Raw genomic sequence first — 15,623 nt, forward strand, 5'->3', positions numbered from 1 at the left:
CCTCCACAATATTTCAGGAAGCACCTATATTTTTACTGTTGGCTGCTCAAGTTTGAAACTTTAAATACCCATCTTATGGGCATATGCATCAAAATTCTGTATTCCAAGTCCTTATTAGCGAAAAATAAGGATTAGCTAATAAGGACATGCAAACCGCGATGCATCAAGAGAATCGGTAAAATTTACTGAATCACTAAAAATCGGTAAATGATACTGAAACCACGGCTGCGAGACACCAAAATAAAGATTAGCAAATACTGATTCGGAATAAGCGAATTCGGTATTTGCGAAATTGCAGGCTGATGACATCACAACTAGGAAGTAGCACAGCCCATGCTCCATTTAGTGCCCTGAAGAGCTCAGAGGAGGAGGCAGAGCACAGGAGCAGAGGAGTAACACAGTGCCAGCAAAAACCAGGAACTGCCCAGCATTCCAGGATGGAGAAGGATGCACCCCAGGCCAAGGACACGCCCAGGAAGAGAAAGCGAAAGTTTTCAGATAAAGAACTGGAAATACTGATTGAGGGTGTCAGCAGCAAACATGACAGGCTGTTTGGCAAGCTGTCCCTGAAGGTGCCTGAGGCAGAGAAGAGGAATATGTGGCTGCGCATCAAGGACAGGGTAAATGCTGTAGGAGTCACCCACTGCAGCATTGATGATTTAAAAAAGAGGTGGTATGACCTCAGGAAAAGAGCAAAAGAGAGGATTGCGGAAAGGGTCAAGGATGCAGCTGGCACAGGTGGTGGGACCTCGAATGTGACACCGAACACTGCCCTCGAGGACCTAGTTGAGGCAACCATCGAACCTGAAGCTGTTGTGGGGGTTACCCAATTGGACACCTCTGGTGCTCCGGAAGGAGGACAAGGTAAGATGCATGCCAGTGCAGATATGCAGCGTGTTGTCAACCCCTGCCCATTCCCCCAGGCCAAACACAGTGCATATATAGCCATGCCTAAAGCATATCCCCTCACCAGAGTGTTGCATTATGGGAGTAGTAGTCATTTCATGAAAGAGTGCATGTCTGACCCCTGAAGTGAATGCAATGAAAACAGCAGCACAGGGCCAAATGTCAGTCTAAATATGTCCTTTATGTGAAAAAAAGAATGCAAATCTGATATATCATGACAAAATTATAACAATGCACTGTTTCACACACAGATGCATCACCCCTTGAATCAGATGACAGCGGCCGCCTCGTCATCTCTGAGACCCCAGTGGTGACCGATGCTGAGGCCCCACAGGGACGTGAAGCCAGGACATCTCCTTCACCACCGCCACAACCATCACCACCAACACCACCACCACCACCGTGGGCAAGGACACCACCACCATCACCACCGCGGACAAGTACACCACCACCACCAGCATGGACAACTACACAGAGCCGCAGAGCAAATGTCCCCTCCCTGCAGGAGATGGAGACAGAGCAGAGGCCAGCAGCCACAAATGTCCAACGGCAGACTGTCGTCACTCCAACCGCCCAAACAGCAGCACTTGCGCGAGTCAGACAGCGGACCAGGCCCCTGGGTAGGGCTGCAGCGAGACCAGAGGATCCAGCAGATAGATATATACGGAGTCGTTGAGACTTGGATGCTGCGCTTCCAGCGCCTGCAGGGGAGACACATGGGTGCAATGAATACAAACATATCCAAATTGTCAAACAAAATTGGCACCATGACTGACGCTGTGCGTGAGCTCACCACAGCCGTTGCTGAAGGCAACAATGACATAAAGCAGTGCCTGCAGGAGCTAACACATGCTGTCATTGCAGGCCAACAGAGCGAGCGCCGGAGGCATCAGCAGAACATGCTCCATACAAATGCCTCCATTAGGGCCATCACTCAGCTGTGCAACAACACAGCTGTGCTCTCCCGCAGATCAGTGTCCCTGCAGGTTGACTTGGGGCATTATTGTGGAGATGTGGCAAGGTCCCTCGAAAGAGTGACCACTGCAGTGGAGCATCTGCTGTCTGGGACTGTCAGTATCAGCAGGTTGGGAGGGGAGGAGGGGAGTGAGGCTGCTTCAAGTGTGAGCAGCATCTCTGTGCCGGAGGCCAGCGAGAGGAGGCGCAGTGCGTGCAGCGCCACAGCCACTGACACACATTGTGGCGATGTTAAGGAGTCACAAGACAGGAGGCTGGGGATACATGGCAAACGCAAATAGCCATGTTATATTGGCTCCCTGGCTATGGTGACGTAACCATGGACCAACATGCAGCACCTGTGATGACAACGGACAGTTTTCCTTTACATATTATTACACTGCATCATGTTTGTGTTTCATTTATCTGTACCAGTCAGGTGTTCATGGGCAATAAACCCTTGCAAACCAGATCATGTGTTTATGGCTCTTTCTTACCTGTCTCAGAAGTGATGCCGTGTGATGTATGTCCGCCTCCTTTGGCCTTCTGCTGTGTTAGGCATGTGTGCCTGTTGGTGTTGGGGGGTTTGCTGTGCACGTAAGTCGTCCTCTCCGTCCACCTCAATGGGTATCCCCCTTCTTGTGGCGATGTTGTGCAGCATGGCACAGACAGCTATGAACTTGCAGCAGGTCACTGGGTCGTACAGCAAGGCACCTCCTGTCTTGTGTAGTATTCAGAAGCGACTCTTGAGGATTCTGAAGGTTCGCTCCACCACATTCCTTGTGGTGATGTGTGCTGTGTTGTAGAGCTGCTCTTGAGGTGTTGCTGGGTTGAGGTAGGGAGTGAGTAGATACTCACGCAAGGCGTAGGCGCTGTCACCTGCAGGGTGGGGAGCAAAGGGTTAGCAGTATGAATGCAATTATACATGTGAGGATGGAGTTAATGATGAGGCATTAATATGTACCTAGTAGGTGTCCCTCTCTAAAATCACCATTGATCAGACGCCTGTGGAATATGTATCCGTTGTGTGTGCTTCCTGGGAATTGGGCTACTAGGTCCGTTATGATGTGCTTGGCATTGCACACCACCTGCACGTTGATTGAATGATATGACTTCCGGTTGCGGAAGATGTATTCGTTGGCTGAGGGAGGACGGATGGGGACATGCGTGCAGTCAACACATCCTATCACATGGGGAAATTGTGCCACCTGGTAGAACTCCCGTTTGATGCGGTTCAACTGCTGAGGGGTTGTGGGGAAGGTGATGTGGCGATGTATCAATGTCAGCATGGCATCTAGGAATTTGTGGAAGAAACGTGATAGTGCACTTTGCGACACACCTCCGGCTTCTGCTATTACCCCCTGGAAGCTTCCAGATGCCATCAGGTGCAGGCTGCATAGTACCTGGACATGGGCTGGTATGGCGTTGGTCCTACGGGTCTGGTGCTGCAGTAGTGGTTTCAGATCTGCAATGAGGCGCATAATCATGGCCCGGTTCAGTCTGTACTTGTCGTACACCTGTTCCTCTGTCTGGCACAACAATGTGATGCGCATCCTGAAGACCCTGTCCTGGATCACCCTCCTGCGCTGTGCATGAGCGTTGATTCTCCTCCTCCTAGCAAGCACATAGGGGGCAGCCATTTTGATAGACATACAGGGTTTCCAGGGGCATATTTTAAAGGGTTACTGATTGTCAGCACCTGTGAAAAATATATATATATTTTTTTCTACCTTCAAATAACTTTACATCCAGGTTGAGATTCCCCTTATTTTGCTCATGCTAAATAGCGATTTTGGCCATTTTCGGTATTTGCGATTTTTGATGCATTTTGTTGCGATTCTATATTAGCGATTCAGTATTTCCGGAGTCTGCTTTCGTTTTCGTTATAACCGATTGGATAATTTGCGATTCGGTAATTTACCGAGGGGATTATTTAGCGATTCTTTATTTTTTACCGATTTGGGGTTGATGCATTTCATTTTCAGGTTTTGCGTTTGGTATCGGCCTGTTTTACTGATTCGCTATTTTACCAGGAGGTATTTTGCCTGATACATCTGCCAGCAAGTGTTTCCACTTTCTTTCCTTTACTTTATTAGTAATGGTGGCGCCACAGCCTATACCTACAGCCAATAATTGCAGACATGCAGTCCATGCACATTTAATTTTAAATGGACTTTGAAATGTGGGTGGTGGTGTAGCTTTCCCGGTTAAAGCCCACAATGTCTATCATTTGGCAGTTTTTTGTTCTTTTGTAAATTTTCCCGCTGTGGATGCTAATACACAATCATTTCACACATACACTGATGTTTCACCACCACAACACTACAGAGCATGTCAACAGCTAGAAATACCACTATCTGTTTGACAACATCAGAAATGGTTCAGAGGCACACTAAAACACATCCTGGACCATGTACGCATAAGATCCCTTAGTAATGAAGGGGTCACATGGCCAGCTTTAGCTGGTTGTACACCATACCCTCACACACGTAATCTCAATGCTAATGAGTTACTGCCCTTATACAATTGTTATGTGAGTCTATATAGGCGCCTAACTCAATATGTTTAGCATACCTTGATGGCTCTTCCATCATGGGTAGCTCTAGTACGGCAACAACAGTGGCCTGCTGTATCTCACATTAGTCCTGTTCATTAATGCAATTATGGGTAAAGTTCATACAAAACGTGATCAAATTCCAGTTTGGATAGCTCAACGAATTATTCACATTGAAGCTTTGTTTCCCCTTAGGGGACAACAAGGTAAACATAGGATATTAACTTTGTGCTTACCCCTTGGGATGGTTCCCCAAATAGGTGACTGGACCACTTGGGGCACAATCTTTACTGCAGTCTATATTATAACACATGGTACTTTGTCTATGTCAGTCTTGCCGGAGTTGTTAAAACTAACACAAAATGAACACAGGCAGCTTCTACCCTGGGTTTGGGGATACAATTAGTGGGAAATGCTCCTGTGGTCTCCTCAATGATTCTAGCCAGCATTAACGGCAAAACAGCGTCTTTTGCTATAGAACAAAGGCTGAAAAACCATCACACCAAACAAGACAGCAAAAAGGCCCCCTGGTTCAACGATGACCTTAAGAAATCCAAGAAGCTATGCCGTACTCTCGAGAAAACATGGAGAAAAAACCCAACCACCGACAACATGACCACCTTCAAGGCAGCCACCCGCAAACACCACCAGCTGATTCGATCCACCAAGAAATCAGCATTCAAGAATCGACTGGACAACAACACCCATAACAGCAAGGAACTATTCAACATCGTCAAAGAATTCACCAACCCCACCGCAGCCTCAAACGACATCACTCCCTCCCAAGACCTCTGCGATTCGCTATCCTCCTTCTTCTACAACAAAATTGCTGACATACATAACAGCTTCGAAAACAGTTCCAACGAACAATCCTCTCCACCCCCCTAAGATCCTAAACCGACCTCTAACAACCTCAGCGCCTGGAACCCAATCACCACTGAAGACACCATCCGCCTAATGAATTCCATCCACTCCGGCGCGCCAACCGACCCATGTCCCCACCACATCTTCAACAAAGCAGACTCCATCATCGCACCCCATCTCCGTGATGTCATCAACTGCTCCTTCAACTCTGCTACCTTCCCAGAAAGCTGGAAACATGCCGAAGTCAGCGCCCTCATGAAGAAACCCACAGCAGACCCCTCTGAACTTAAAAACTACCGCCCCATATCCCTCCTCCCATTCCCGGCCAAAGTAATCGAGAAAGCCGTCAATAGCCAACTCGCCGCCTTCCTCGAATCCAACAACTCCCTCGATCCCTCACAGTCCGGCTTTCGAGCCAAACACAGCACTGAAACCGCCCTCATCGCAGCAACAGACGACATCCGAACACTACTGGACAACGGAGAAACAGTGGCCCTCATTCTTCTCGACCTCTCTGCCGCCTTCGATACTGTCTGTCACAGCACCCTCATACAACGCCCTAGCAACATCGGCATAAAAGGAAAAGCTTTGGACTGGATCATCTCGTTCCTAGCTGGGAGAACTCAGAAAGTCCGACTTCCCCCATTCAAATAAGAGGCCACCGAAGTCATCTGCGGTGTACCACAAGGATCATCACTCAGTCCCACCCTCTTCAACGTTTACAGGAGTCCACTCGGTTCCAGCGCGCGTCAACACAACCTTAACATCATCTCCTACGCTGACGACACCCAGCTGATCCTTTCCCTCACCAAAGACCCCAACACCGCCAAAACCAATCTTCACGAAGGCAGGAAAGAAGTAGCCGTATGGATGAAAAACAGCCGCCTAAAACTTAACTCAGACAAAACGGAAGTGCTCATCCTAGGATCATCCCCCTCTGCCTGGGACGACTCATGGTGGCCTTTGGATCTGGGCTCAGCACCCATACCCACAGACCACGCATGTAACCTTGGCTTCATCCTAGACTCCTCACTCTCGATGACCAAACAAGTCAATGCCGTCTCATCCTCCTGCTTCAACGTACTTCGTATGCTCAAAAAAATCTTCCACTGGATCCCCGACGAGACAAGAAAGACTGTCACCCACGCACTGGTTACGAGTCGACTAGACTACGGAAACACCCTATATGCCGGAATTACAGCCAAATTACAGAAAAAACTCCAACGCATCCAAAACGCATCAGCGAGACTCATTTTGGACATCCCTCGCCAAGATCACATTTCCAGCCACCTGAAAGACCTCCACTGGCTTCCCGTCAACAAGAGAATAACATTCCGTCTCCTCACCCACACACACAAGGCCCTCTACAAACTAGGGCCCGAATGCCTCAACACTCGACTATCCTTCTACACACCCACCCGCCAACTAAGATCCTCCAATCAAGGCCTCGCCGCAGTTCCACGTATCCAAAGATCCACCATGGGAGGTAGATCCTTCTCCTACTTGGCGGCCAAGACCTGGAACTCACTCCCCACTCACCTCCGCCTTACACAGAACCACATCTCCTTCAGAAAAGATCTTAAAACCTGGTTATTCGATAAATAATGAACCCCCTCCCCAAGCGCCTTGAGACCCTCTGGGTGAGTAGTGCGCTATATAAATTACTGAACTTGAACTTGAACTATGCAGGTTGCACCAGTCAACTAGGAACTTGAGCTACCTATAATTATTGCTGGGGTGTATCCCTCTATAGGTCGTGAAAATTTGGGGCCAGACCAAATATACCACATCTTGACAAACCTAGTTCCGACAAAGACACTGCCAAGGAGAAGCCAGAGTTTGCTACAAATCGATGGGACAATCCCAAAACTAATGAAAAAGCTAGGTCTCAAGGAGATGCTTCGCAATTGGAGCCCTCTGCCAGACTCTATAATTTGTGTGATCACACACAATTGAATCCACCTGATAGGTATCGGTATTCTGATACACATCCTTCTCGTTCCTTTCAAGACTCATCGGATAAACAATATAAGAGAGGAGGTGTTCTGAGTGCATACAAGAAGAATATGTGAATTCAAAAAAGGAATCGCAATGCTCATCTGATGTGAATATAAAGCAGGAAAGCAAACTTCCACCATTTCAGACCCAATTTCCAAAAAAGAAAGATGCCGCTTTAAATGCAAGATATGCTGCAAACCCTGAGAAATCTCCTCCTGAACAAAAAGTGGGTGGTAATTCTCCTCGACAGAGCGACAGAGATAACTACTGTACACCAGAATCTCCAGGAGTTTATGGCGGCAAAAGCAACTGATAACTATATTAGAATTGAAAGCATAGACCAGAGTGTAGGCCCTCTAGATTGATTATATAATTTTGACATACACATTAAGGGTGACATGCAGCACACCATATGGGTAATATTATGGCAAAATGTAACACTATCATAAGACATTCTCGTGGCGGAGATTGGCCCCCAGAGTTTATATGGACATCCCCACAAGGCAAGATGCAATAATACCACGCATGCACTTTACATCTTGATTCTCACCGTTGTAATCCTAAGGAGGGTTGAAACCACTCTAGTCAGGCCTGGTTGAGGGTTTGCAAACTGAGCCCGTAACAAAGGCTTCAGTTGTGAAGGTCTGTTCTACTGCTCCCTTTTTCACTTTTTTTATACATGTTTTTATTGACAAATTGGATAGCAACTTTTAACTAGTAGATTCCGGCAACTGCTCCTCTCATAGAGGGTGCACTAGTGTATCTCTATGGACTGTTTGTGTATATCACTTTTTACCATGCTGTTATACTATATGTTTATCTTGTATTTCTCTTTTAAACCTTTTTTATAGCTTTCATGACATCATTGTCAAAATAAAGCTTATACAACAACAAATAATACCATCATTTTCTGTGCTTGTAGTCTCTAGTTCACTGAGGTATGCACCTTGTCCAAGATTGGATCCTCACTTTTGTCATGGTAAGTGTAGTATACACTAACAGTTTACCTGTGCTCACCCTCTCATAGCTTTGCACAGAGTAGCCAGGCTAAACTAAAGAGGCAATGAGTACAGTATTTGTGCACACACAGGCACACACACAAACACATACACATACAGTATCACAGTGAAAACACCACAAACATACTCCAAATTAGTTTAGAAAAATAGCTAATATTTACCTGAGTAAAACAAGACCAAAACGATAAAAATCTAACACACACAAGTGAAGATATTAATTTTGTAAGATTAATCAAACTGCAGTGCTTGAAGATCAATAGCTGCAACTGAGGCTATATGATTGGGCTTGACTGAGACAGATACAAAAGTTCAGTCCGATCGCGATGGAGCACAGGCTGAATGCAGAAGTAGCGCAGACACCCTTACAGTACCTTGGATTCATCAGAAATCAAAGACGATATGTGACGCAGAGGAGTTGAGGCATTGTGGATGCAGGTAATGCATCTGTTTCTGAAGGCAGTGCAAGGTCATTGAAGTTTTACCAATCCTGGATAATGCATTATGTAGAGTAGGTGATGCGTAAGTTGCTGGTGCAAGGTCTCAGTTCCTAAAGGTGACGCTCCATCAATGATGTCAACAGGCCGCTACGTTGATTCAATGGCGTTAAATTCAAAACAATGGGCTGAGGGCAATGCATCAGTCGGAAGCCATGCAGGGCTGGAGCGGAATTAGAGTCAGACAGGTGCGTCACAAACTTCAGTGAGGCGGTGTTCGAGACTCACGCAGTGACATTTCTTTGGAAGTACTGTGGCAAAGTCAGAGCTGTGTTGAATGTTGACGTCATTGTGTCCATGGCTTCGGTACAGGCTGTGGCAATGCATCGGTTTCACAGGGATGCACTGTTTCTGAACTAACGCTTTAGAGTCGATGCACCCGTTTCTTGGTTACAGCACCAAATTCATATCCAAGGGCCCACACTGGAGTTTGCACCACTTGGCAGTTCAGGACTCACAGCAGAGGAGCCAAGGTGCAGGTGAAGACTTGTATGTCCCTGAGACTTCCGAAACATGAGGCAAGCTCAGTTCAAGCCTTTGAGCACCTTAGAAAGCAGGATACAGGGAGTAAAGTCCAGTCCTCTCACTCCCTGGCAAGATGCAGCAGTCATCAGGCCAACTCAGCAAAGAAAGCAGAAACGTGGCAGTACCTCCTGGCAGGATAATACCTCAGCCCAGAATGGTTCTGAGTGTATGGTGTAAAAGGTCCAGTACTTATACCCACAGGACTCTATCCTGCCTGGCCATGGTTCCAGACACACTACAGGGAGATATGCAACTCTTTGTGATGGGAAGTGCACATCCCTATTTGGGTGCAAGTGTCAACTCTTCCCACCACTCTAGCTCAGGAAGGGTCATCAGTCTGGTGATAAGTCATCAGGATATGCAGGGCATGCCTCAGCTCCCTTTGGGTATGACTGTCTAGAGTGAAAATAACAAAGCCCAACTGTTATCCAACCCAGACATGTATTCTAGGGACAGACAGAGGCACATAATAATTAAGTAAGAAAATGGCACATTTCTAAAAGTCAGGTTTCTCTGGTGCGTCGTCACGCACCAGCTTCAAGCTGCACTGCCATTCGACTTCAGTTTTAAACATGTCAAAAAACAAGAATCCAGTGTTCATCCAAGTAATACACATTTATTCAGTATTTTTCAGTCATTTTCAAAACAGGCAACATAATTCTGACCATCAAATGCCAGAGAAATGCCCATCCAGGCCTTTATCCCAAAGCACGACAGAATTCGCTTTACATCCTGGGACAATGCTATTATAAAACCCAATGCATTTCGGGCCGGATGCCCTTCCTCAGGGGTAACTATAACGTGAAAGAAAGTCCATCAGAGTCATGGAGAATCTCATGCTTCATAAATGAGCCTGCTACAACAACCATCATACACTATAACTAATTAATCCAATGTGCTGCATGCTCAATATGTAAAAATCCATTCTTACAAGAACAATTATGCGGTGCATGTGAATAAAATACACTAAAATAAACAGACATGTGTTCCATGTTAAACTAAAACATGTGCAACAACTTAAACTCACAACAACCATTGTGTACTATCCCTGGCTCCACCAACATGCTACATGCTCAATAGGAAAAAAATCCATGCTTAAAAGAAAAAATAAGATCCTAAATGTGAATAAAAAGAACATCAAGTATCTTAAAACCCTTGCTAAACTAAATTTTGTGCACAAACTTAATAATCAACTCACATGGTCACTGATATGCGACCTCTAGTCTCAGTGTCCCACCGCTGTAATCAGCCATGTTGCTGTTCGTAAAACCAACACGGTTGTGAGTTAGAAACAAATGCTTGTTTTAAGTCCATTCTAAACACCCCAGTTGCGACCAATCAAATTGAAAGTCTCTCTCAGTGGCAAATCCAAAAAGTGAACATAGAAAAAATACGTAGAACAAATACATATACAGCAACTACTCATTCCCATCACATTCCTACAGAAAAAAGAACGACACACCAGATAATCCTTACATATACACGTGCTATTGGGACAGAGCACTCTTCTGATCTGCACGCAATTAGGGATATTTGCACATTTTTTTACACTGTATACTTTGAGTATAATTGGAATGAATTCCAATATTTTCTTATTACATTTTTAAAAGTGGCATTTTCAGACCTTCAATTTAAAAATCAACTTCATTAAAAGATGTGTTTTTCAATTTAGAGTCCAGAGACACCAAAGTCCAATTTTCCATCTGTTCCCAATTGGACATTACACTTGTAAAATGTTACAGGGCAGCTCCAAGACTAACCTATGGGAGAGACAGGCCGTGCTGTAGTGAAAAACTCATTGAGCAGTTTTTCACTACCAGGACATGTAAAGCTTAAAAGCACATATCCTATCTTTTAAACACATTGCACCCTGCCCATGGGCCAACATGGCAGTTTATAATTGCACACACAGGATCTGCAGTGGCAGGCCTGAGACATGTTTGAAGGGCTACTCATGTGGGTGGCAAAATCAGTGTTGCCTGAGCACTGGTGTTTTTTTAAACACTTGAACCCAGTGTTATGTAAGGGACCATGGGTGCAAGTATTTATCAAGGAACAAGTAGTCCCTTCGGACAATTTAATAGCTAAATATCAGACATAGGGCCAGATGTAGGTGGCCAAATAGCGAGCGCTAACGCTGAAATTCGCAGCTCTTGCTCTTGCTCTTGCATTTAATTGCGATTCCTTAAATGCAATGTAAGTAGCACAAAAGAAAGTGCACTTTAGCCTTAAGGAATCGCTAATTAACATCAACTTGAAGTTGGTGGTATTTAGCGATTTCCTTTGCAAAAAAGAACTTTTTTGCTTTTTCTTAAGTGCCATGTGGCACACAATCATGCCCGAAGAGCATGCATGTGCACCACATGTGCACAAATGCCCATTTCATGGGTGCAACAGGGTGTCCTTTTGGAACCTTGGCACCCTTGAAATTGCTACTGTAATTTGCGAGTGCCTCTTGGTGACTTGTAAATTGCAGAAGCTATTTCTATTCATTCCTATTGGCCTCTTGGCCCATAGGAATGAATGGGAAGGTATTCCTTAATTACGAATCACAATTTGCAATATCCAATTAAGGAATATTAAGGAATCGCAAAAAATATTGCGATTCCTACCTACATGGCATTTTGCTATTCCTCAATAGTGATTCCCTAAAAATCGCTATTAAGGAATCACAAACATGCATTTACCTACATCTGGTCCATAGAGTATAAGTAACCTCAATGTCAACAGGCTTCTTAAATGAGAAAATGCAAGTATTTATTCAATTATATAACACAAACAAAAATAACGAGGTTAGTGGGAAAAAACAAAGAACAACTGAGAAGTCAATTTACAGCTCAAACTTATTTGTTGTGACTGTAAATACAATGAACAATTTTAATCACAATTGATTAGTGTACCAATACAATCAAATTAATAAAGCAAAGGCATTTGTGCTAGTTATGGTACTGAGTGTCGACGGCGTTTCAATCCCACTTATAAATATGGGGATCATCATCAGGACTTCATTTTATGCCTGGGACTAAAAATGCCTAATATCAGCAGTAGTTGAGGAGAGGAAAATCCTAAGGCAGAAGATGGTAAATCGGTTGTGGTAATTACTAATTGGTGTGGAAAGGGCACATCATGGTAAGATCAAAAGGCAAAAGTGTGGATCTCTTAAGTAGGTTGTTTCAATAAGAGGAGGGGCGTTAATTGACAGCCTGGTAGTGTGTTGGATGCCCCAACAGGGGCACAAAGAGCTAAGATGCAAAAGTGTATCTCCCTGTGAGGGGAGCCAAGAAACTGAGGCCCGGAAAGAATGCCGAGTCGGAAGTCCGTCTGAGGTTTAACCTATGTGTTTTTAAATTCTGAGTCCTGTGACATTAAACTCCAATTTTCCATCTGCTCCTAATTGGAAGTTACACTTGTAAAGTGCTGATAGGCAACTCCAATGCTAACCTATGGGCGAGATAGACCTTACTGCAGAAAAAAAACAAATGTAGCAGTTTAGCACTACCAGGACATGTAAAACTTAAAAGCACATGGCCTACCTTTTAAATATACTGTAGGCTGCCCATGGGGCTGCCTAGAGCCTACCTCAGGTGTGCCTTACATGCAATAAAAGTGAAGGATTTGGCCTTGCAAGTAGGTGAACTTGCCAGGTCGACATGGCAGTTTAAAATTGCATACACAGGCTCTGCAGTGGCAGTCTTGAGAAATGTTTGAAGGGCTACTCATGTTGGTGGCACAATCAGTGCTGCAGGTCCACTAATAGCATTTGATTTAGAGGCCCTAGGCACACATAGTGCACTGTACCAGGGTCTTAATACTAAATAAAATAAGACAATCTTGGATAAACCAAATGTCATCACATTTTAGACATAGGCCACATGCACTTTAGCACTGGCCAGCAGTGGTAAGTGCCCAGAGTCTTAACACCAACAAAAATGAAGTTTGGCGCACAGTCAAAAACAGGAGGTCAGAAACAAAAAGACAAGGGATTCCAAGTTAAAAGATGCCAGTTCTAACTAAGGGGTCGATTATGATTGTGGTGGAAGCCACCGCCGGCCCGGAGGATGCGGAATCACCGCTGCAGACCTTCAAAACACCCACCGCCAGATTATGATAGCGGTGGGATCAGCGGCAGATGGCAGGTCCATCCGCCGCTGATCCGCGGGGTGTTGGGTGCAATTTGGTGGCGGTGTCTGCAAGACACCGGCAGCCAAATTACGATGGGTTTGAAAACATGCTTTTCCGCAGCGGATTTACCGCCGTGGAAAAGCATGTGGACAATAGCTTCTGGGGAGCCCTTGCGGGCCCCCAGGGTGTTGGGGGGTGGGGGGTGCACATGGGGGGTACCTATGGTACCCCCCTGCATTTGCAGGTACAAAGCGGCAGGCACCGCGCGGTGCCTGCCGCTTTGTGCATGCAAATGCAAAGCATGCATATTTAACCTTGCTGCGGGTGCTGCTTAAAGCAGCACCCGCCGCAATGTTAAATATACAGGATGTGACCACCAGGGTGACGGTCACATCCTAATTCCAATGGAGGGAACGCCGCTGCCCCTGCGGACGGTCCCTCCACCTCGGGGGTGGCAGACGGACGCAAGTCCATCCGCCATCCTAATCGACGTCTAAGTCAAACAAGTCTATGCATCTGAATGGGCTCTTGCACAGGTCTTGTACTGCAATCATGTAGGCTGGGGTAAGTACTCTCCTTGTCATTTAATACGCATACGACTCAGCCCCAAAGTGCAACCACAATTCCCAATTTAATAAAAGAGAAAGCTCCTATTTGAGAAATACTCTCACAATTAGAATACCAGGGTGTAATTAAGCCCAGTATCTCCCAAATCAATGACACTCTTTTTCTTGTTGCCATGCCGGACCCCTCATACCATATAGTCTTAGACTACATACATTTAAACAGTCATACACACACATATGCAATACAAGATACACATAGTAAAGCACTTATCAATAATATAGTCCGTAAAAAATGTGAAACAACTTTGGGTCTCTCCAATGTTTTTTTTCTGCCAAATATAGTGCCTAAAGGCAGAGATTGGCCTGTGTTTTCAGCACTAGACTCTCAATGTCGCTTTTGCCAACTCCCCATGGGGTATATAAACAGTTTGGGACTATTTGCTGCCTTCTTGCTGTCATTATGGAACTGCCACTTGCACCAGAGACTTGTATTATTGCTGTTACTCCCAGTCCATTTTTAAAGACTGTAACAAAAGTAAGCATTCCTAATGCTGAAACCCTGCATCCACGTTCGTTACAATGGGAATCATCCTTAAAAGCTATGGATGAAGACTTTGTCTTTGACCCATCTTTGCAAACAGGATTTCTCCAATCTGAGCTTGTGTTACCCATGCCCGGCAATACTTTGCCTCCCTCTTGATTAGTATAAATATGTTGTTCTTACTGATGGTTCAGCCCAACCTTCTATAGGGACAAAGCACCAATATTCTGCGGCATGTGCCTCTATTCATGGTGTGATGTTGGATGGTAAATTCCAACTCCAAAAAGCTCACATGCAGTCCTTATGTGACTTCACTGCAGAGTTGGCTAAACATAAAGCATTACTTCTTGCACTAAACAAAATATGAATCATGATTTCCCCACTCTTATAGTGTGTGATTGTATTACTGTGTCCAGTCCTTAACTGATATTTTGCATTATTTGCACCGGAATGGATTCCAGGACTCCAAAGGAAACACTATTAAGCATAAATCACTTTTGATGAAGGTAGGGACATCAAAGATAAGTTACCACAGGTTCATGTTGAAATATACATTTTTGGGATTTCTTTGGCCGATGTGGCAGCCAAATCTACAGTCTTGACTGCAACAGTTTCTGTGATTACTCCTTCTCATAAGAAGGTAAACTATATATTGCCTACCGATAATGCTACACACGAGGGCACTCCTTTCTCTATGGGATTACCAGCTAAATATACTTACCTTTGCTACAATTCCAGCAGTTGGTGATAGTGTGACTTCCAACCAAGACCACAGGCTAGCCTCAGTCAGAGAGGCACATGAAGGTGTTGCTTCTGAACACGCTGGTATGGCAGACACAATTTAGTTATCAGAACAACATTATTGGTGGCATGGCTTATATAAACAATCCAAGAAATATGTTCTTTGTTGTGACAGTTGTAAACAAATTAAAAATTTCATTGTGGCTCGCCCACCACAGACACACCCGTTGATTTCCAACAAACCTTTTGGCTGTATTTATTTGGACTATTCTGCTCCCATAAATTTGGATGGGGCGTTTAAATTTATCCTACTTGCAGTTAATTTTTGATCATATTACC

The 15,623-nt window shown here is 45.0% G+C and overlaps 1 protein-coding gene across 1 annotated transcript; it reads left to right on the plus strand.

Moving 5' to 3' along the window:
* Positions 1-302: 302 nt before the first annotated feature.
* On the plus strand, positions 303-1,031 carry LOC147683324 (nuclear apoptosis-inducing factor 1-like). The gene has a single exon (XM_086942519.1). It carries the CDS (start codon positions 303-305, stop codon positions 1,029-1,031), a length of 729 nt encoding a protein of 242 aa, XP_086798645.1.
* Positions 1,032-15,623: the final 14,592 nt, after the last annotated feature.

Source organism: Lissotriton vulgaris, chromosome 11 (genome assembly GCF_964263255.1).
Source record: "Lissotriton vulgaris chromosome 11, aLisVul1.2, whole genome shotgun sequence".
Lineage (NCBI taxonomy): Eukaryota > Metazoa > Chordata > Amphibia > Caudata > Salamandridae > Lissotriton > Lissotriton vulgaris.